This window comes from Amphiura filiformis, chromosome 18, assembly GCF_039555335.1.
Source record: "Amphiura filiformis chromosome 18, Afil_fr2py, whole genome shotgun sequence".
NCBI lineage: Eukaryota > Metazoa > Echinodermata > Ophiuroidea > Amphilepidida > Amphiuridae > Amphiura > Amphiura filiformis.
This window is the reverse complement of record NC_092645.1, coordinates 837010-860384: the sequence shown is the minus strand read 5'-3', so window position 1 is coordinate 860384 and position 23375 is coordinate 837010. Positions and strand designations below refer to the sequence as shown.

At 38.8% G+C, this 23375-nt stretch overlaps 2 protein-coding genes across 2 annotated transcripts in view; one reads left to right on the top strand and one right to left on the bottom strand.

Annotated features, from left to right (window-relative positions):
• Positions 1-4613: 4613 nt before the first annotated feature.
• Positions 4614-6152, top strand: LOC140139660 (uncharacterized). Its single transcript, XM_072161362.1, has one exon. The coding sequence runs from the start codon at positions 4614-4616 to the stop codon at positions 6150-6152; it is 1539 nt and encodes a 512-aa protein (XP_072017463.1).
• A 1070-nt stretch (positions 6153-7222) lies between these two features.
• LOC140139658 (uncharacterized) overlaps positions 7223-23375 on the bottom strand; it is a 90049-nt gene continuing 73896 nt past the window's right edge. Inside the window, exons 31-40 of the mRNA XM_072161361.1 lie at positions 22440-22680; positions 19856-20473; positions 18264-18328; positions 18033-18085; positions 17012-17092; positions 14296-14456; positions 11939-12104; positions 10431-10575; positions 9419-9525; positions 7223-8334 (exon numbers count right to left, since the gene is read on the bottom strand). Coding sequence (XP_072017462.1) covers positions 8133-8334; positions 9419-9525; positions 10431-10575; positions 11939-12104; positions 14296-14456; positions 17012-17092; positions 18033-18085; positions 18264-18328; positions 19856-20473; positions 22440-22680 — 1839 coding nt within the window. The 3' untranslated portion in view covers positions 7223-8132. The remainder of the gene's footprint in view (positions 8335-9418; positions 9526-10430; positions 10576-11938; positions 12105-14295; positions 14457-17011; positions 17093-18032; positions 18086-18263; positions 18329-19855; positions 20474-22439; positions 22681-23375) is intronic.

Below are 23375 nucleotides of genomic sequence, written 5' to 3'. Positions count from 1 at the left end.
CAGCTGGTTTGTGTGGATTGAGGGGAAACGAATCAACTGTGGAGGAGACTACACCTGTGGCAATGAGGGCACCAATCAAATCATCCTCCTGTAAGGTTAGTAGTGCCAATAAACCACATATCAGTTTTGAAATAAAGACAATTTAATGGTATTTCCTTAAGTAGTGGCGTAGCCAGAGGGGTCCAGGGTGAAGGTACCCTCAGAAATTATGGGACTGTTGGCTAATGGCTTCTCTGCTGGCTGTATCAAAAGTATGCTTCTCCGTCCATTTGTGGCGTTTTTGAAAAGCCTGCCTCTTCCAAACGCATTGACAAGTCATTAATAATACAAAGTATAAAATCTGGTCATTTTAAGTTTGTGCCTCCCCCCCCCCCTCTGAACTGAAAACCTGGCTATGCCACTGCTCTGAGGGTAACAGTGGTAAGGACTTCACTACTGACTGTATCAATATGATTGGTCTCCGTCCATTTGTGGTGTTTTTGAAAAGCCTACCTCTTCCAAACAGATCCACTTAAAATGACAAGTCTTTCTAAATAATACAAAGTATGATGTCTGGTCATTTTAAGTGGACCCGTTGATGCATTTGGAAGAGTTTTTTTCAATAACACCACAAATGGATGGAGAACAATCATTTTGATACAACCTGTATAACCTACAATAATTATATGACATTGTGTAATTAAATATGACATTGTTTGGACAAGAGATGCCAGTCACCTGTTTTCATACATTTGTACAGGAAACTTAAATGTGTTAATTTTTATACTACATTCACTTTCTATTCGTGCTTTTCACGTTGCTACCACAAAAATAACAAAATATATTCCTTTTGTGCACAAGGCAATGTAAGGAAATCTAGAATCGCTAATTTAAAAACAAGGCACAGTTCAAAATTGCCAGAGCACAAAATATTAATCGCGGGAAAATGTCCACTTTTACAGAAATACCTCTGTTACTTGACAGATTGCCTGGTGGCTGTCCCCTCCCCCGCCCACTCCTCCGAATCCCTGGTTAACCCTGTATTGTACATAGAGTCACTAGTAGAATAGATATTTTTCTGTCATTGGGGGGAAAAAAAAAAAAAAAATTTCTTGAAGCACTTTTTGGCATCAGAATAAGTTTATGGTACAAATGCCCGTGAAGTGCGCAAAAATGTTGCCATATGTAATCTGGCGCAAAAGTGGGACAAAATGTGCATGAAGAGCATAAAATGAGGTTAATTTGGTCAGAAACCCACATACAGGCATCAACATTGGGGGATGATTGTATGGACCATCCCCCTTATCAAAATATTGGGGAGAGATTTATCACCCTATCTCCTCCTCCCCCCCCAGATTTGTGCCTATGGAGTCACATTATGATTCACACTGGTATCATAATAAACAGTAAACAAATAAAACAATATCAAATGCAAATGTACTATATGTTGCTAATTTTTAATTGGCAAGTAGAAAATTCTTTTAAACAATAAATAATCTATGATATCTTACATTTTTACAATTTGTGAAAACATGTTACAAAATTATATACATACACAATGCAGCATTTATCTGAAGCAGTTTACAGGAAAATGCTATTGCAATTTTCAAAAATACTATCAATAAATGCTGAACACAGGCAAGGTACAAAATCGGAAAGCCCAAGTTGTGAAAATCCACGTACAGCCAGCAAACGCACAAATTTAAATGCAATAAAAATGTTACAAACGTGTTATACAATATCACTAGCCCCGTGCTCAGTGTGTTTTCAACCCAGCTACATACACTTTAAGTACATATCATTAGATTTATACAATTTACTTCAAGGACTGTTAAATTTCAAAAATATCAATTTTTAATCATTTGCCATAAAATGTGTATTATATCACGAATTTCAAAAGATCAAAATTACTTAACATCAGAAGGACAATCCTCATTTTCATAATGCAATTCGATATGTCTGATGTGCTCTCAGGTGCCATAAAAAATATGTGAAAATGACGCTATCCTAACAATATAAACACAGCCAAATTAAAAAGTCGCCACTAGTTCCATCCCCATTTAATCAGAGTCTGCTGAGTTTATGGCAAAATAATTTATATAATAATTTTTTATACACTTTCCTTCTAAGGTTGATACCATATGCTCACGATGATTAAACTTTTGATATCAAATTTGGTATCAACCTTCGAAAGAAAGTGTATAGAAAATTATTATATAAATAATTTTGCCATAAACTCATCAGACTCTGATTAAATGGGGATGGAACTAGTGGCGACTTTTTAATTTGGCTGTGTTTACTATACATCCATGTCAGCTGTTGCTATATTACATTTCACAACTTGATGGACGGATGAAAATGGTCAAACAGGTATTTCAGTACTACAAAAATTAAATTCTACTCGCTCAACTGTCTTTGCAAAATGCACTTGCATGGTTAATAATCAGAGGAGATATCTACACTGCCCACAATGCATTTCTTCCATTTCAATTTTATTTACTGATTTGCTACCAAGGGCAGCATTGGGTTGATAGTTGAGACATCCAGATCTTGCAAAACATGTTTATTTCATGACTATCGAACCATGTTTAGCCAGTCTATTCTCAACATGAAAACAAAGGGAACTTGCACAATTAATCAAAATGTCATTTGATGAACTGAGGTGATGTATCATGTTGCAAAGGATTCTGGGAAGGGTAATATATCTTCTCTGATCGATAATATACAATCTAAATACTATTTTCAAGGTTGACAAGTTTTTAATAAATAATTGTCTAATATTGCTAAATTCCCATTTCTCAATATATTCTAACATCTTTTTACTCTTATTCTTTGCACTGGGCTATTCCAGTTGAAATCCATACACTCCCTATATAATTTGGTTCACTTCAAGTTCGGTAGTGACGTCAATGCTTTTTCGTGATTGCGCCGCAAGCGTGCCGACAAATTGCTTTTGTGTGCGTGAGTGTACACTTTGCGTAATTAACTTGACGCGCGCGATTCACAGCTTATGCTAACGAAATATGCACATACGTCACTACCAAACTTGAGGTGAACCAAATTATAGAAGACATAACCTTATCCTTCACACACTGAATGTGAATTTCACTGGGGTTACCTGAATGGATGATTCCATTTGAATTGTACACCCCCTGTGTGGGAGATTACAGTCAAGCATAAATCTTGCTTTGTTATAATGGTCCATTATGTGGTGACACATTGGGCTATTCCAGTTGAAATCCATACACCCTCTATGGAAGACATGACCTTAATCTTTCACACAGAGAGTGTGAAGTTTAATGGGGTTACCTGAATGTACACTCCCTGTGTGGGAGATTAAGGTCATGTCTTCCATAGGAGGTGTATGGATTTTGACTGGAATAGCCACATATGTGGGGCTTTCATGAGTGCCGCTCTGCGACGACCAACGCTTTGATGCATAATCAGCCAATCAGATTATTGGTTTAATGTTAAGATTGTCAGACTATTGAATCAGCCAATCAGAACGCCACTTCAGTGTTTACGCTGTGTAAGCTCTCAAAATGTAAACAAGTGCCGTTATTCTCTGCCAGCAAGTGTATGTTTTATAAATCTTCTTTCCTTCTGTGCAACCTCCTATCTTCATTCCAATCACATTATTCCCAGACAATCTATTACACAACAAAATCTGTTACACTAGCTACCCTGCTTACATTTGGTGCAGAATGCCTCCTAGGAACAGACTCCAAATCTTCAGGCTCTGTTAACAAGCACCTCCCTCCCTTCCCTCCTTATCACACATATTCACCAGGCAATGTATCACCAGAGAAGATGCAAGGAAGAGGAGGTTGATCCAGCTATCCTCAAACAAAATATGTGTGAGACCGCTTATTCAAAGTAAATGATGAATCACCCTATTTAGCTGCTTAACAATAGAATACTACAATGGGGTTTGAACCCGGCACGGGTGCGATACACGCAAATACTTTTAGGGATAGGTCAGTGATTGCATGTCATCGTACCATGCATACCATACATGCAGGCCCTGCCATCCGATCAGATTTCAGATAAAATATGACTGAGGTTCCATGGCAAATTATAATTTTCGTCGCTTGCTGTCACTTTCAGCCTCTATCATTTGTGATAGAGAATGTTTTCAATTATCGGAATATCTTTATTAGATTTACAGGAAATGACTGGAAAATGCATTAAAAAATAAAATAGAAATGATCAACAATCATTACTTCTCTAAAAAATCCTAAAAATGTCTTCTTTAGAAATTTATATATTAACAAAAAAGCCCGGATTTGGGGGGAAATTGTTACATCACTCGATTTCTTTCTTGTATTATCCACATGTGGTATCCCATCCAAGCAGCAGGTCCTTAATACACACGTTTCATACGTGTGAGACACGTGCTACCCAGCGTCTACAAGCCGATCATCACGTCATGTGACCCCGGGTTACCCATCAGTGTGTCACATGACTAGGTGTTTACCGCTCCACCTCACTTCTGATGAAATCCCATGGATGTGGGATGAAATATCAAGTAAGTCACAATATTTGTTGAGAGAACTGTTTTAAAATCTCTGTTTATCATGGATATACCTCAACAGTTTAACTTCCACAAACGTCTCGAACGCGATTTTGGCCGGATGGCCGTCAACAACGTAAGATCTTTGGAGAAATTAGAGCGAAAATCGGCGAGATTCGCCAACCATCTTCACTATACTTTGCACTGTAAACATCATGATGTCGTCCCGCCGAGTCTCCGAATTAAATCATCGGTGAAAGGCCCCAACGCTGCTCGTATTATTCGTAATACACAACTCATGCTTATGAATGAGAGGATCAGACAAATAATTGCCACCATTTCTTCTATCAAACGTAGTATTTCTGATGTCGACGAACTATTGTTTACCGAGTTACCAGCTGATGTTTACACGGAAGCCAAGATCTGGTGCACGCATGCGCGTGAGGCAACATGGAAAACATGTGAAACTCGTCAACGGAAGAAATTTGCACTTCTTCAAGAACGTTCTAAGTCACGTAAATTGGCTTCCACGTTGACCGCGGTTGATCATGCTGATCAGAAACGGATCAAGGAAAGGTGGGTGGTCAATAAATCTGACCGGTCGTTGAATGACAATGAACTTAGTGTGCTACAAAGAGGTCTGAATTTCAGTGTTGTACCGAGTACGGTACCGACTGCCGAATTCATCACCGGCATTGAAACAGCGTGTCATGTTTTGGGTCCGAACTCTGACACTTCCACCCTGCTTAGATCGGACTGTGTGCGTATCATTAAAGACTGTAAGCTTCCCAAGAGTAACATTTCTAAGGAAGAGAGAGCTGCCCTTCGCGATCTTAAGTCTGATAACTCCATCCTCATACTGCCTGCTGACAAGGGCAGAGCTACGGTAATTCTTAACAAAAAGACCTATTTGGAGAAATCTCAAGAACTTCTGGGTGATTCCAAGACCTACACTCCATTGAAAAGAGATCCTACACCCTCATACAGTAAGAAACTTGTTAGTGTTTTACAATCGTTGAGAGACAGTGGTGCCATTAATGTACCTACTTACCGTAGATTATATCCTACCTCTTCGGATGTTCCGAAATTTTACGGATTGCCTAAGATTCACAAGCCGTCGTGTCCCCTCCGCCCCATTGTTGCCAGTTGTGGGTCAATCACATACAACTCTGCCAAATTTGTTGCGGACCTTCTCGCTCCTTTAGTAGGAAAAACTGAGAGACATTTGAAAAACAGTGCTGATCTTGTTGATAAGCTTTCCAACATCATTGTCAGTGAGGATGAGTGCTTGTTGTCGTACGATGTGACTGCCCTTTTTACGAGCGTGCCCGTCGATGAAAGCTTACGCATCATCCATGATCGCTTAACTAATGACACCTCACTACCGGATCGCACTCAGTTGTCACCTCAACAGATTTCGGACTTGCTTGGTGTGTGTCTTAAGACTACTTACTTCATCCATAACGGCTCTTTCTATTCGCAATGTGAGGGCGCAGCGATGGGCTCCCCGGTTAGCCCCATTATCGCTAACTTATTTATGGAACATTTTGAAGAACTTGCTCTCTCCAGCTTCCCCACCCCCCTCGTGTTTTATGGTCGCTATGTCGACGATACTATGGTGATACTTAAGAGATCGGCCGTTGACAGCTTTACTGAGTGATCACTTGAACTCTATTCACCCAGCGATCAAATTCACTGTGGAACATGAACAAGATCGTCGCATTGCCATGTTGGACACTTTGATCCACAGGAACGAGGATGGTAGTTTATCATTCAGTGTCTATCGCAAGAGTACCCACACTGATCAATACCTCCATTTTGACAGTAATCAACCTCTTCAACATAAGCTTGGGGTCGTACGCACCTTAAAAACATCGCGCCCACACCATCTCTTCTGACAACGAGATTCTGGAGAAAGAACTTAGTCACATTCAACAGTCCCTCTCTGTGTGTGGATATACTAAGCAGGTATGGGACTCGCTCGCGAGCAACAAGATTACTCCCAAACCTAGGAGACCTGACTACACCGCCCCGGTAGGCAGTATAACCCTCCCCTACATACAGGGTGTCACCGAAGGCCTCAGTCGCAAAATACGCAAAGCGGGTGTGCAAGTACATGTTAAGCCCACCAACACAATCAGAAGCATGCTGGTAGCTCCGAAGGACAAACCCAAGAAATGCGACCGTTCTTGTGTAATCTACGGCATCTCATGTAACAACTGTTCTTCCCAGTATGTGGGTGAAACCGAAAGACCCTTGCGTAAGCGACTCACAGAACACAAAAGGCCGTCTTCCCCTGTGGGGGCGCCTTTGAACTCAGAAGGGCATGAATTCAGTTCGGAGAATGTCAAAGTTTTGGACTCAGACTCGCGATGGCTTCAAAGAGGCATCAAGGAAGCCTACTATATAGCCGCCTTGGAACCCGATCTTAACCAGGACAAAGGGAGACACGTGCTACCCAGCGTCTGCAAGCCGATCATCACGTCATGTGACCCCGGGTTACCCAGTGGGTCACATGACTAGGTGTTTACCGCTCCACCTCACTTCTGATGAAATCCCATGGATGTGGGATGAAATATCAAGTAAGTCACAATATTTGTTGAGAGAACTGTTTTAAAATCTCTGTTTATCACACGTTTCATACTTTTCAACAAACTCTATAGAAACATTCGAAATATTTCCAATTCTTGAGTGCAAATCGGTCGACCGTGAGCGGTCTCACATATCACATCAAAGGCTACTGCAAGTAGATGTCTAACTACTTGAGAATAAAGGACTCTGAATAGGTGCAATCGGATTACCTACGGGATTATCTCAAGTACATAATTCCGTTAACCCTCCTCTTCCTTACATCTTCTCTAGTATCACATAACAAAATCTGTTACACTAGCTACCCTGTTTACATTTGGTGTGGAATGTCTCCTTGAATCTTTTGGCTTCATTAACAAGCATTCATTGTCTTCCCCCTTCCTTCATATCACACACACTCCCCCCATCAGAGAATCCATCACATAACAAAATCTGCTACACTAGCTACCCTGCTCACATTTGGTGTGGAATGCCTCCTTGGAATAGACTACAAATCTTTTGGCTTCATTAACAAGCATTCATTTGTCTTATTAAATAAAACCTGCTTCCCCTTCCTTCATAACACACACACTCCCCATCAGAGAATCCATCACATAACAAAATCAGCTACACTAGCTACCCTGCTCACATTTGGTGTGGTATGCCTCCTTGAATCTTTTGGCTTCATTAACAAGCATTCATTTGTCTTCCCCCTTCCTTCATATCACACACACTCCCCCCATCAGACAATCTATCACATAACAAAATCTGCTACACTAGCTACCCTGCTCACATTTGGTGTGGAATGCCTCCTTGGAATAGACTACAAATCTTTTGGCTTCATTAACAAGCATTCATTTGTCTTATTAAATAAAACCTGCTTCCCCCCTTCCTTCATATCACACACACTCCCCATCAGAGAATCCATCACATAACAAAATCAGCTACACTAGCTACCCGGCTCACATTTGGTGTGGTATGCCTCCTTGAAATCGACTCCAAATCTTCAGGTTCTGTTAACAAGCACCTCCCTCAATTCCCTCCTTATCTCACATATTCACCAGGCAATCCATCACATAACAAAATCAGCTACACTAGCTACCCTGCTCACATTTGGTGTTGAATGTCGTCTTGGAACTGACTCCAAATCTTCTGGCTCCATCAGCAGGTGTTTCTTAGTCTTAGGGAATCTTGCTCTCAGTAACTGTCTCTCTAGGGGTGATGGAACTGGTCTGTGTGTCTGTGGGTGCTCCTGGGTGACAAGAACAAATCGCCTGTGAAGAAAAATCAGTATTTGGGTGAATTCCTAATACATTTGGGTGTATTCCTTACACATTTGGGTGTATTCCTTATACATTTGGGTGTATTCCTAGTACATTTGGGTGTATTCCTTATACAATTGGGTGTAATCCTAATACATTTGGGTGTATTCCTGATACATTTGGGCATATTCCTAATACATGTGGGTGTATTCCTTATAAAGTTGGGTGTATTCCTAATACATTTGGGTGTATTCCTAATACATTTGGATGTATTCCTACTACATTTGGGTATATTCCAAATAAAGTGCATGCTGAGCTTCTATTCCATTTGAAATCCATACACCCTTATGGAAGACATGACCTTAATCTTCCACACAGGGGGTAAAGATTTCAAATGGAGTCCCCCATTCATGTATAACCATTTGAAATTCATGCTCCCTTTGTGGAAGATTAAGGTCAAGTCTTCCATAGCGGGTGAATGGATTTCAACCTATTAAATATTACCATACTTATTTAATCCAACTGATGTTAAAATAAATTGAACTAGGGATTGCAGTTCATTCGTGCTTTGAGGAGGGGTGAGTATCCACTACGATAAAAATATTGGACCTGTCTGTCATCTATCGTTTATCCTCATTCTTAGTCCATTAATTATTATTGTGATAACTAAAACTAGTTTTATTTAGGAAAAAATAAGTTACAAAACTTACGGTTATGAAAACTCCCCTTATTCTAAAATGAACGAAACATGTTTACAAATTCAGTTGTGCATTGCGTATTACACACTATGCTTACAACGGCCTACTTTCGCGCAGCTAGTGCGCACATCGACAGCATGTTCCGTAACAACGTGAACCATATCCTCTGCCATGTGATAGACGACATGCAGGAACTAATGAAATTCGGCACTTACAAGCTAAACCACAGCCACTGACTAAGACTGATTCATCTTTGATTCAGTTTACATACCTTGTTTTACTTGGTATAGATTTACTGGTCTGTGTTCTTCTAACTAGTTTAGGTCTAGAGACTGATGAGTCATTTTCAAAGGCTTAAAAGATCTCAGACTGGTTCATCTTTGATTCAGTTTACATACCTTGTTTTACTTGGTATAGATTTACTGGCCTGTGTCCTTCTAACTAGTTTAGGTCTAGAGACTGATGAGTCATTTTCAAAGGCTTGAAAGATCTCTGACTGGTTCATCTTTGATTCAGTTTACATACCTTGTTTTACTTGGTATAGATTTACTGGCCTGTGTTCTTCTAACTAGTTTAGGTCTAGAGACTGAGGAGTCATTTTCAAAGGCTTGAAAGATTTCAGACTGGTTCATCTTTGATTCAGTTTACATACCTTGTTTTACTTGGTATAGATTTACTGGCCTGTGTTCTTCTAACTAGTTTAGGTCTAGAGACTGATGAGTCATTTTCAAAGGCTTGAAAGATCTCTGACTGGTTCATCTTTGATTCAGTTTACATACCTTGTTTTACTTGGTATAGATTTACTGGTCTGTGTTCTTCTAACTAGTTTAGGTCTAGAGACTGATGAGTCATTTTCAAAGGCTTGAAAGATCTCAGACTGGTTCATCTTTGATTCAGTTTACATACCTTGTTTTACTTGGTATAGATTTACTGGTCTGTGTTCTTCTAACTAGTTTAGGTCTAGAGACTGACGAGTCATTTTCAAAGGCTTGAAAGATCTCAGACTGGTTCATCTTTGATTCAGTTTACATACCTTGTTTTACTTGGTATAGATTTACTGGTCTGTGTTCTTCTAACTAGTTTAGGTCTAGAGACTGATGAGTCATTTTCAAAGGCTAGAAAGATCTCAGACTGGTTCATCTTTGATTCAGTTTACATACCTTGTTTTACTTGGTATAGATTTACTAGCCTGTGTTCTTCTAACTAGTTTAGGTCTAGAGACTGATGAGTCATTTTCAAAGGCTAGAAAGATCTCAGACTGGTTCATCTTTGATTCAGTTTACATACCTTGTTTTACTTGGTATAGATTTACTGGTCTGTGTTCTTCTAACTAGTTTAGGTCTCGAGACTGATGAGTCATTTTCAAAGGCTAGAAAGATTTCAGACTGGTTCATCTTTGGTTCAGTTTACATACCTTGTTTTACTTGGTATAGATTTACTGGTCTGTGTTCTTCTAACTAGTTTAGGTCTAGAGACTGATGAGTCATTTTCAAAGGCTTGAAAGATCTCTGACTGGTTCATCTTTGGTTTGTTTTGTTGCTGATTCAGCCGTAATCTGAGGGAGAATCATGGTTAAGACTGTTTTAGTTAAGGTAAAAAAAGGTAAAAAAAGGTTTGCCTCACACACCTTGGATGTCCTCACACCAAGATGAAGACCAAAGGTCTTGGTGAATGGCAGTAGTGCAGAGAAGATAGCTTGCCCTTCCCAGAATCCTTTGCAACATAATACATCACTTCATTTCATCAAATGACAATCCCATTACTTTATACAGGTTTCCTTTGTTTTCATGTTGAGAATAGATTGATATATAGTCAAGAAATAAACATAATTTGCAAGATCTGGATGTGTTCTGTTCACTGATGTACATTTCGTCATTATTGACCTATGTTGCACTAGATAGCAAATCAGTACAGGAAATTAAGATGTGAGAAATGCATTATGGGAAGTGTAAGATATCCTTTCTCGCAGTAGTTACCAAATCTGGAATGAATTTGGGAGATATGGTCTGGATTCTGTTGGATAGCAATATTAAGAAGATTATTAAAATGTATAAAGTGTATTGGATTTTCATTTTTAACAGCTGTGATTTGTGTAATATGATTTCTGAATAGAGAAAATGTTTCCAATGTCTAGTAATTTTTTGTAAATCCATTACTTTTTTTCTTGATATTAAACAAATGCATAAGATATGACTTTTTGCAGGTTTTCCATTAGGCCAAAAAAAAATTGTTTGTTTGTCCACGTCCGACCGACCCTGTACTCTGGTCCCGACCGTGTCTTTTTTTTTTTTTTTTTTTTTATTTGCGTTGAATGTGCTAGTAAAACAGAGGTTAGTATCAATTTAAAGAAAGAAAATGTAAAGAAAATGAACAGTATAACATGCAGAACCATCTCAAGAGTTAAACCAGTAAAGTGCTGTGTGTTTTGACTTATTTACCAGTCTTCAAATTGTCAGTTTCAAGTGCAATATCTGTAAAAAAAAAAAATCTGACCTACCGACCCAACTGTTTCATAAGCCTCTATGGACAAACAAACAATTTATTTTTTTTTGGCCTTACTATGGGAACCCTGTGCTAATGCTGTCTGGCCAACATATTCCTTTAAAATAAATAGATAAGATATCTTACCCTTCCCAGAATCCTTTGCAACATGATGTATCACCTCACTACATCAAATGACACTGAGATTACATGTACTTTGTACAGGTTCCCTTTGTTTTCATGTTGAGAATAGACTGGCTAAACATGGTTCGATAGTCAAGAAATAAACATATTTTGCAAGATCTGGATGTGCTTTGCTCATTGAGGTACTTTTTGCCACTATTGACCCATGTTATACTAGACAGCAAATCAGTACAGAAAACTGAAATGGAAGAAATGCATTGTGGGAAGTGTAAATATCTCTGATAAACACTCACCTGTATGGTTTTTCAGCACCATTTTGTTCCTTGTAAGTTGCACTGGAAGTTTGTCTCATTGAGTTCTTGGAATGCGAACGTTCAAACTGCATTCTACCAGCGGGGGCGCTCTGGGCACGTTGCAGCTGTTTGGATTGATGGGAGGACTGGGACAAGGCAGCTGGAGCTGTAGAGAGATGAAACAACATTTGTAATTGCTTAATTATGTAATCTATTCACAGGAGTGACCAATTAAAATACAGCTTCTAAAAGAGAAGATGAAAGGCTTTTAAAATCTAAATTAACCCTGGAACTACTGTCTTTCATAGAGCATTCCTGATTGGTTCATTATGTGATATATTCATCTGAGTGACCAATTAAAATACAGCTTCTAAAAGAGAAGAAAGAATACTTTTTACTACTATATTTAACCCCATGGAAACTACTGCCTTTCTTACAGCATATCTGATTGGTTAATTACTTGGTCTATTAATCTCAGTGACCAATTAAAATACAGCTTCTAATATGTAAGCTCAATCCTCTTTAATCAAGAGTATACACTTAAAGTTTCAAGCATAAATCTTGCTTTGTGATAATGGTCCATTATGTGATGACACATTGGGTTATTTTGAAATAAGCATTGACATAATTTCCTGAAACTGCTTTAACATTTCCTGAAAATGTATATTTCCCTATACTTTGTACACTGAAGATCCAAGTAAAAATTCCTGAAATCAGGAAATATCCTGACGATTTACATCCCTGTGTACCTGAATGCTTATGGCCACTCAATATGAAGGTGTAAAACAACCAAGAGTGAGCTAGAAATGGAGGCTGAAAAGCGTCATCACATGCGTCAACAAACTCTACAATCACAGATTCTACAATGGGAACAGGTGTACTTTGCAAAAGAGATGGATCAAAGGAATCAAGCCCTGATGAAACAGAGATAAATGACCATGCTAATAATGACATCGATATTTTCAATTCTGTTGGTCCGCAACCATCATTCCCTCACTACTCTACACAAGTAACAGTATCAGGTAGTACAAACGGCCCAGCAAGTACATCACGTCCACCCCGTGCTCCACAACCAGCATTATTCCAGCCCTCTCCACGGGCTGATAGTAGACCTACAAGTGTGCCAGCAAGTACATCACACCCAACAAGTAAACCTGCTCCACCCCATGCTCCAAAACAAGCATTATTCCAGCCCTCTCCACAAGTGCCAAAAGACAAAAGATGGCCAAAGAGAAGGCAGCCAAGAACAGGAAAGAAACTTGCTTTGTTACATTGTGTTAAACCATATTTTAATGTTGATACTTTAAATATTCTTTATAAAATATGATACAACCTCACTTTGATTATTATATCTTAGCATGGTTTGTTCATTTCAAAGAAGATTGTCATAAACTTGATGTAATACAAAAGCGGTGTGCACGAGTGATCTTATGCATTAACTGCTACACTCCATCTGATTATATGTTTTAAGAGCTAAGCTGGCCACAGCTATTAGATATTATTATTTCAAAGCTCTCATGATTTACAAATGTCTTAATGGTCTTGCTCCACAGTATTTAAATAATAAGTTCAATAATGTGCTTGCAAATCATAAACGTGTTACGAGGCAAGCTGCAGCTGGCTTGCTAGCTCTTCCACCTCTTGTTCATGGTACTAACATTTTGTCTTAAATTTTTGTTTAGCTATAGTGGCATTGTTGTGGAACAATATTAACCCACCTATTAGAAATGCTGTTAATGTTCAGTCGTTTAAGATAATGTATAAAAGTAGCCAATTGAAGTAGATTTCATATTCACATGATTTGATGTTTTAAGTTGTATATACATATTATTACATGCATGTATGCACAATGATTGTTTGTATTTCCCAATGTGTTTATAATAACTATGTTTTATACAAGTGTCTTTTAACCCTAACACTCAACCCTGCTTTTTGCTATCACAAGTTAAAGAAGAAACAAAAAAGGAGAGAAGATGAAGAAATAAGTCACTTGGCACCCCTGGGATTAGAACCTTAGACCCCCTCCCCCCGCATGCCAAGCACACGATCACCGACCGGTAGCCACACAGGTTATGCTGCCCAAGGCAGCGATTCCGTGAGCATATAGCATTTAGGGTGATTGCATCATCGCAGACCCAGGCATTCACGCATGCCCAGTGGTTTTCATCATGGTCTTTTATGGTATCTGTGTGTGTTAGGGTTAATATTGTCTTAACTTTGATGACATCCTGAAAATCTTTTTTTTTTAATTATCAAAATTGTTTTTGTTTAATTTACATGCATCTCACAATCTGTTTTTTAGCAAACAAATATGTACAAACGGGACAAATATGCCCAAAACAGGACAGTATGCTAACCTGGTGATGATACCCTGTCCTTTGCATACAACAAGTCATCAGTGCATTGGTGATGTCCAACCATAGATTTGCGTCTCTGCCTCTGACGTAACTCAAGTAGATGTCTTCTCTTTGCAGCACTCTGTGCTCTCTGCTGCTTCTGGATCTTCATAAGGCGATTCCTAGTGGGTAAGGAACAGTAAAATTCAGTGTCGTCTGCTCCAGAATGGGTAAGGAACAGAGATTACAGTCATGTCTTCCATAGGAGGGTGTATGGATTTCAACTGGAATAGCCCATTTTGGAGCAGACAACACTGTGCAATCTGCTGCTTCTGGATCTTCATAAGGCGATTCCTAGTGGGTAAGGAACAGTAAAATTCAGTGTCGTCTGCTCCAGAATGGGTAAGGAACAGAGATTACAGTCATGTCTTCCATAGGAGGGTGTATGGATTTCAACTGGAATAGCCCATTTTGGAGCAGACAACACTGTGCAATCTGCTGCTTCTGGATCTTCATAAGGCGATTCCTAGTGGGTAAGGAACAGTAAAATTCAGTGTCGTCTGCTCCAGAATGGGTAAGGAACAGAGATTACAGTCATGTCTTCCATAGGAGGGTGTATGGATTTCAACTGGAATAGCCCATTTTGGAGCAGACAACACTGTGCAATCTGTTGCTTCTGTATTTTCATAAGACGATTCCTAGCAGGTAAGGAACAGTAAAATTCAGTGTCGTCTGCTCCAAAATGGGCTATTCCAGTTGAAATCCATACACCCCTATGGATGATATGACTTAAATCTCCCACACAGGGAGTGTGAATTTCAAATGGGGTTACCTGAATGAATGACTCTATTTGAAATCTAAACCCCCTGTGTGGAAGATTAAGGTCATGTCTTCCATAGGGGGTGTATGTATTTCAACTAGAATAGCCCAAGACAAGATGTAGGAGTGTAAATTACATTTGAAATTAACACTCCCTGTGTGGGAGATTAAGGTTATGTCTTTCATATGGGGTGTATGGATTTAAACTGGAATAGCCCACTTAATGTTTTGCTTGTTGGACATAAGTCCAAAATATCAATAGCTATATCAAGAACCGCTGAAACAATACTGAGCCTGTTTGTACTCATTTTAATGCATTTTTCATGGTAATTCAAAATATGGCCATTAAAATGTGCAAATCTGAATTATTTAATTTTTAAAGAAAATTTGGAACTAATTGTGTGCAGTTGACACATGTGTGCAGAGCATTAATGCAGATATGTAAACTGGGTATAAGACCAACATGCTGCAATCTGGCTACTAGCCAGACAGCCAAGTGTTTGCACACGGCATGGACCATTTATGGGAGCTCACCAACCTGGTCCACAAATAGCATACATAGGAGAATTTTTAAGGGAGAATCTACAGGCACTTACAATCAAGACAGACAACACATGTACACACTGGTTAGTCTGAACAAGAGAATTGTCTACTGATGAACTGAAAAACTAACTCAACATAAGCAAGATCAGACCTACCAAATGTGTAACAACCAGAAGTAAGAAGAAATAGCACACACTGCTTGTGTGTAGGTAAGCACAAAAGAAATGGTCAAATTCTTTTGTATATGCCTATTGTGATTGTGCAAGCGTGACCTTGTATGCAGATACACTAAGATGCACACTGCAATTTCAGCTTTTCCACCTATATCTATATGAAGAAATCTATGTTTTTGCTAACATGAAACCCTAGAATTGATAATTGAAGTTTAAATGTCATTTAAAAAAATCATAATGACAGCATTTAACCTAAGAAATATAATGTAGGCCTACAATACTACATGTTAACCATGTTGACTATAGAAATCTTACATGCTTTGTCTATTGGTCCATTGTTAAATATCTCTGAACAAGCATCTTTAAAAATGGACTGATGTTTGTAAAAATGGTGTCAAAAATTATTGGAAAGAGCTATCTACTTTGTTTTTTCAGTACTTACTACCAATCACATGTTCATTAGTATGTAAAAGTTTGAAGAACAACATTAGAAAAATACTGCTACTACAGGGGTTAATTTAAGCAGAACCCAAGCTTGTAATCACTGTTAAAGTCAATCTTAAAAAGTGGAATGATCATGGAAATCATCTCCTCTGAGCTCCTGGTGCATTTTTTGTCATCCTAAAGATGTTTATTTTGAACTATATCATTTGTTCATTTCATACGATAGAGTTTTGGCAGAATTTTTTACACTTTTCACATCCAGGGGTGAGTTTTACAAACTTTCATTCACTTTCTTAGGAAACCATTACATAACATTACTCAATATCAAAAACTTCATTCACACAAAAATAGATCCTTACACAACTTAATCTTTGCCTCAGGTATATTGCTGAGAATCTTAGCTTTTACATGATACCCTATTTGTTAGGAATTATCTTCAAATTCTCTTAGAAAATTAAAAATAAGTGAGGCTACATGAGCTCGGTTGTTACGCATTACAGGCCAATATGAGTGCCTCGTTAAGAAATTAAGTGCTAAATAAACAGTTAATTAAGAACTTTATTTTTGTTTTTTGGCTGAAATATATACCTTAATATCTTATTCATAAAAAGAAACAATTAGAATGATGTTAATAATAGTTTAGACTGAATTCTACCAATTAAAAGATCAGTGGTGGGTACACAATGCAATTGGTAGGTCTAATCTTGCTTATGACCAACTGCGGTCTGGGATGTTAACCAATCAAGATAGTTTCCTACCTCTCCAGCATTCTTTCCTGCCAATTGCCTTCTAATTGTAATCCATCATTCTTATAGCATCGCGACAGATCAGCTGGAGTCCTATTATTGAAAACACAAAGGATACAGTGAACAACAGCTAGCATGTGACATGCATGGGTGCTGACATGAGAGCGAGATGGCCGAGCGGTTATGGCATTGCGCTGCCGGCCGGGAGAATACGATTGGCGAGGGTTTGAGTCTTAGGCTTGCCTTAGGTGAAAAGTCACTCCCTCTCCCAAAATGTTTCTAAAGGTCTGAAATCCTGCAATTGCATTCAGTTACACCACATAATGTAATTGTAGAATTTCTTCTCACCCCCATACATTGTTTAGCATATGCGTGTATAGGCAGTGTATGTGTGATGTCTGTGGTTCAGAAAGTCACATAAAGCAGTTGGTCCCGTGTACAGGACGATGTCACCCCTGTGCATGTTAAAGTGTCTGAGCTATTCGAAAAGAGAAGGGGGTCCATCCCCGGTTCTGATACCTGTGCATGTACTCAAGCCTGTAGGTTCAAGAATACAAGATGGGCGTGATACAACTGTACAAAGTTGTCTACCCATAAAATCCTGTAGAATTACATAACAGTATCTAGACAGAATAGAAAGTGACCTTTGACACAGTGTTTGGTCTTCCTGTATGTTTTTTCCCGGGGGAGGGGGGCAGCGAGCCCCAGACAAAAAATGAAAGAAAAAGTGCCCCCTTTCAAAAAAAATGAAAGAGAAAATCTGGAGGGCAAAGGAAAAGAAAAGGGGCAAGGAGTCCCTTTTCCACCAAAACTCACCCCAATCATGGGCAAAAATAGTGTAAAATACAAGATTTTCGCGCAAATTTGACCTCACAGATGAATTCATTAAGTCATTTCCATTCTAAATAATTATGTATAGTTTTATGTACTTTAGACCAACAATTTAGAAGTTATGAGACCCCAAAGTTTCCATAATTCCAGGGTTAAGACCACCCTTAAGTCTATATCCCCATCCTATTTGATGTATACTTACACAGGGAAGCTCAAATACTTTGGAATTCCTTCCATCGCTATATCATCAAACTCCTGTGAAAAGAAAAAATAACATCATTATAATACATTAACAGAAAAATGAATATAAAAATATATTAGCTAATACTAAGTACCTTTTAAGTGTTTAAAAACACTTGCTGTGAGTTCTACTCAGATGATTATTATACATCATCTCCTATGAACAGAGATGAGGGGCACTATGTCATCTTACCTCATCTTGGAATGTAACATGCATCTCAGCACCAGCAGTCTGTGGTCGGCTTCTTCTCTCTCGTCCTACATACAAAAAAAATCCATTTACAACTTTGTTGAGCTAAAATTTCATATTAAGATTTTACCTTTTACTTTTTAATTTGATTCACACACTACATGATCACAGAGTCATGCAAAGTTCTTGGAATGAAATTCTTTCATTTTTTAGATAGCTAAAGAAATTGTTGCATAGCATAACATACATGGATATGAATGAAGCATATACAAAACTTTCACAGCAATATTATTTCTACAATTTGAGAATAAAATGACCAGTATAAAGGCCAACTTGAACAGTCTATTTGCTGCTCAAAGGATTAGCTTTATTCAGGGCTTCACATTTGGCTATTCCAGGTGAAATCCATACACCCCCTATTGAAGACATGACCTTAATCTCCCATATAGGGAATGTAAATTTCAAATGAGGTTACCTGAATGGGTGACTCCATTTGAATTTCACATTCCCTGTGTGGGGGATTAAGGTCATGTCTTCAATAGTGGGTGTATGGATTTCAACTGGAATCATAGCAACAAAAAAAAGTGGCAAATCATCAAAATACACGCTGATCCTAACAACAACAAAAACATCTTTTATACTCATGATAATTTGATCTACTCCAGATTCCAGAAATTAGTAAATAAATTTTGGGATTCAAAAATATTATCTTGTTTTGACAGATGAAATATGACACTGTCAGGCAGGACTGGAAAAACCTCCAGTGTACTTGTGGCCCTTGAATATGTTTAAAACACACTTTAAACATGTTCAATCCTAATCCTTTAGTTCAACCCAACTGGGACTAAAGGTTAAGATTCTATATTCCATAATGTTTGGGAAATAAGTGGCAAAAACACCTGTATTTTGCATATTTTCTTACAATAACCGTCACTGCATTTGCAGACTTTGCACACATCTAAGCATTTAAAATTATGCATATTGTCTAAAATGACCCTCTACACTGGGTTTCAGAGAAGAACGGCACTGCCTTGCTCAGATTGACGCGAGCGCCCAGTTAATGAGCGACATATACGCCGAGCTCTGTGTTCACTTCAAGGGCGCCGATCTTCGCAGACCAACGATTTGATGCACAATCGGCCAATCACATTATCGGTCTGTTGCTATGATTGTCAGACAATTGATTCAGCCAATCAGAACCCCACTTCAGTGTTTACGCTCTGCAAGCCCTCAAAATGTAAACAAATGCCGTTCTTCTCTGACAAAAACTTTAATTCACTCTTTGCTTTTATTTCAATAATTGATGATGACAGAAAATAAGCACATTTGCATAGAATGAAATTAGATGAAAATCCGTATTAGATTGCTCCAGCATTCCCACAAAGACCCTAAAATACCATGATTAAGATCTGGGTTTTTTTTCAATATGGAATTGTAAGTTTTATTTCCAAGTAGATCAAACTAAAGGATTGAGCTTTGTTCCATCTGGCAAAACAAGATAATATTTTATCATTTATTTATACATAATAATTTTTAAAAAATCAGTTCGCTATTATTCTGGAATCGGAAGTAATTTAATTTTGAGGATTTCCTACCTTCAGCAGTGTTAGGTCTGGCAAGTCTGCCAAACCACTCTGGTGAAACCGGCAACCCAACCTCACTAGCAATCATCTCTCCCTCCAACCCGCTCATCCTCCCTTGTAATAACTCCGCTTCAACATCACCCAGCACGCTTCCTAGTACACTCCTATTTCCCGCTCGCGATGACATCACACGGCCCGTCGCCTGCGACACCGATCTCATAAACGGTGAATCTGTTCTTGATGTCGCACTCCCTATATGTTCTACTCTACCATTTCTACTCAGCATGACCTCAAAGTTTGGTTGTTCGTACAGGCCAAGATCTATTTCCTCCAGTGGATAATAATCTTGATCTATGTCCCCACCTAAGTATGGAGTTCTATAACTACTCCCCGACAACGTAGACAGCGCAGATTGCGCCCTCATTCCACGACTGGATGATCGTTGGCTTTCTAGAAGCATATCTCGTTCTGTGTGATGAGACACGGCACTTGGGATCCTCACGTCATCATCGTTCATCTCATCGTCAACAACAGAGTCGTCATATATAGAAGCTGATTGGGCCCTATGTGACCCATATTTCTCTATAATAGCAGCTCTAGAAATAGTCTTAGCTATGGAGGATGATCCACCTACAATAAACACAGCCATGCAAGCATGCAATTAGTGCATTGGGCTATTCCAGTTGAAATCCATACACCCCCTATGGAAGACTTGACCTTAATCTTCCACAGGAATGTGAATTTCAACTTGAGTTACCTAAATGGGTGACTCTATTTGAAATCCACACCCCCTGTGCAGGAGATTAAGGTCATGCCTTCCACAGGAGTGTATGGATTTCAACTGGAATAGCCCAACGTGGTATAAGACACAGCAAGCCATACTGTTTGAAATCTTTGTTGAATAAGAAACATCTTCCATGCAATGAAATTCAGACAGTAAAAGAATTGGTACAATTACCGAATAGGGTGCAACTTGCTAGAATTGAGTCCAGTCCTCGTTTACGGAGTTTAGGGTTAGGGTTTAGGGTTGGGGTAAGGCAGTCTTGTAATAAGACTAGTAGAGTTGCACCCTATTCGGCAATCGCTCCAAAGAATTAAGGTACCAGTCATTTTCAGCCCTGTATATCCTAAACAAAGACAGTTTTTAATATCATAATCAGAACCATTAGCCAATAGTTGCATCATTTAGCTCTGGATTTATCAATCGTTGAAATCGGGCAAGAAATAAAGATGTGATGATCCAAAATCCCAAGGAAGATACAAATTTAAAAATCACGGATTGCTCAATTGGATGCCCTATTGATTTGTACACAAAGCATTCTCGAACAAGAGAATTAGTGCCATGCTTTCCATTGATTAGAATATTAAAGTGCAACTTTTGATTTTGTTCCTTCCTTGGGTTTTCGATCACTGTTTCTTTCATTATCAACAAATTTCAACAAATGAGGTCTGAAATCAGAGCTAAAGGGTACAAGTAATGGCTGCTCGTTTTAATATTGACATATTTCTGTGTGTTTCTACTGGGGAGCGGTTGGCAGGTAATGTGGTTTAGTTTAGAGTGTTACCGGTTAATGTGCTCAGTGGAAACAGATCGGTTCAGAGTGATGCGGTGTGGACACCCGGCAAACGTGATCCACCTCATGAGGTAGACCATGTGGTGTGACACCCGGTATTTCTGTCAGTGGAAACACAACAGTTAACGGTTGCTGGGTGTTGAAGATCTTTTATGTACATTTTATGTATCACATTGTGACCTTAAAAGCAGTTTGGGGGTCTGGAAAATATTTTCAGTACTTCCGGTACACACCAGATCCCTTATTTTAAGCATCAGTAGAAACGTGCTGGTTGTTGCCTGAATCGGATTGTGGGTTACCAAGTAATACCGGGTAAAAATACAGAATGCTTGGTGTAAACACGCAGTTTGTCTTTGTTTAGGATGTACAGTGGTGAATATAACTGGTACCTTATTCTTTTGCAGTCTGTAAAAGCAATAAGTTTACCATCTACAGCCACAGCACACCATGCTTTTTAAAATCACTTAGTCTGTAAACACTTTTCTAACATTTTTTTTAAAGAAAGTGATCAGTAGCTGTAGACAGGTCTTACACTTCCCACAATGCACTGCTTCCATTTCAATTTTCTGTACTGATTTGATGTCTAATGCAACATGGGTTGATAGTGATTAAAGGTACCGCAATGCACATCCAGATCTTGCAAATTATGTTTATTTTAAGAATACCCACCCATGTTTAGCCAGTCTATTCTCAACTTAAAAATAAATGGAACCTACGCAAAGTAATAGAAGTGTCAATTGATGGTCTGAGGCGATGCATCATGTTGCAAAGGATTCTGGGAAGGTAAGACAACTTCTCTGAGGTTGTCAAGCAAAACATTTTTATTTCTCTTTCTTTTTCCTTGTTTTCATTTTACAAGGTAATTTAGTTTGAAAAAATTTTTGCCTGCTAAAAGCATCAAATTTTGCCAGTTACGATGAAGGCGCCAACTAATCAATCACAGGCTGTGGGGAGTTGATCGTCACACACAAACTACTATTTTTCATATCTGGCTGCAATTATAGCAATACAAAGAGACAAACCTCTGCTTATATCATGTGCTGATGATTGAGTTGATCCCGGTCTAGATAGACCCTTTAACTCTACTTCCATTTCATCTCCATCATCATCAACATCATCTCCCGTTTCCTCTTTGACTCCATCTGTTTGGGGTGGTATCTCTTCACCTGCTTCATTGACACCATCTGTCTTCTCAGGGTCTTCTTCTTTGGTCATGTCGGCTGTCGTAGCATCACCAGCAGCAGGTGTCATGGTAGCAGAATCCTAAGATAGTAAAAGACAAGTTTTGTATCGGAGAGAAGTTATTCATTGGTAGAACATAAACTGGTGCATTCACCTTCAGAGCCTATTTCACCCATATTAAGATGAGCACTCCCATTATAATTTCCCTCTGAAGGTGGCTTGGGAAACTGTCACCGGATTCAAATCCCTTCTCAAAACATACCTTTTCTCATGATGTTGCTTTTGTTTGTTTTGTTTTTATTTTCTGTGTTTCTGCGCTTTGTATCCTCTGGCATTAGATGCATTATAAATGCTGTGTTACTTACCTCAAACTGCATATTCTCTCCTCGGCTTGGACTAGACATCAAAATTTGTCTCTGAGGTCTCTGGACTTTGGACCAAACTAGATTATGTGGGAGGCAGGAGCCATATAGTTCCTGTGGAACCTAAAACGGCTCCTGGTATGTGTCAACCAGTCTGAACCAGGAGACACTTTTTGGCAGAAAAGTGGCTCCTGGCTGTTGACCTCCATAACTTGTACCCATCATTTCAACACCTTGACATTATTCAACAGTGCCCATTTGGAACTAAACGTCCCCTTAATTTGATAAACAAGCTTAATTTATAAGTTTTGATTCTCAGTAAGCAGAAATATCTGGTACCATTGGTAAGTGCCACTTTGGTAACAAATGATAGAAGTTTGAATTGGATTGACCCCTCGTAGACTTGAAGTGGCC

Coding starts and splice junctions, on each gene's coding strand:
- LOC140139660 (XM_072161362.1), top strand. CDS start 4,614: ATGGCCGTCAACAACGTAAGATCTTTGGAGAAATTAGAGCGAAAATCG.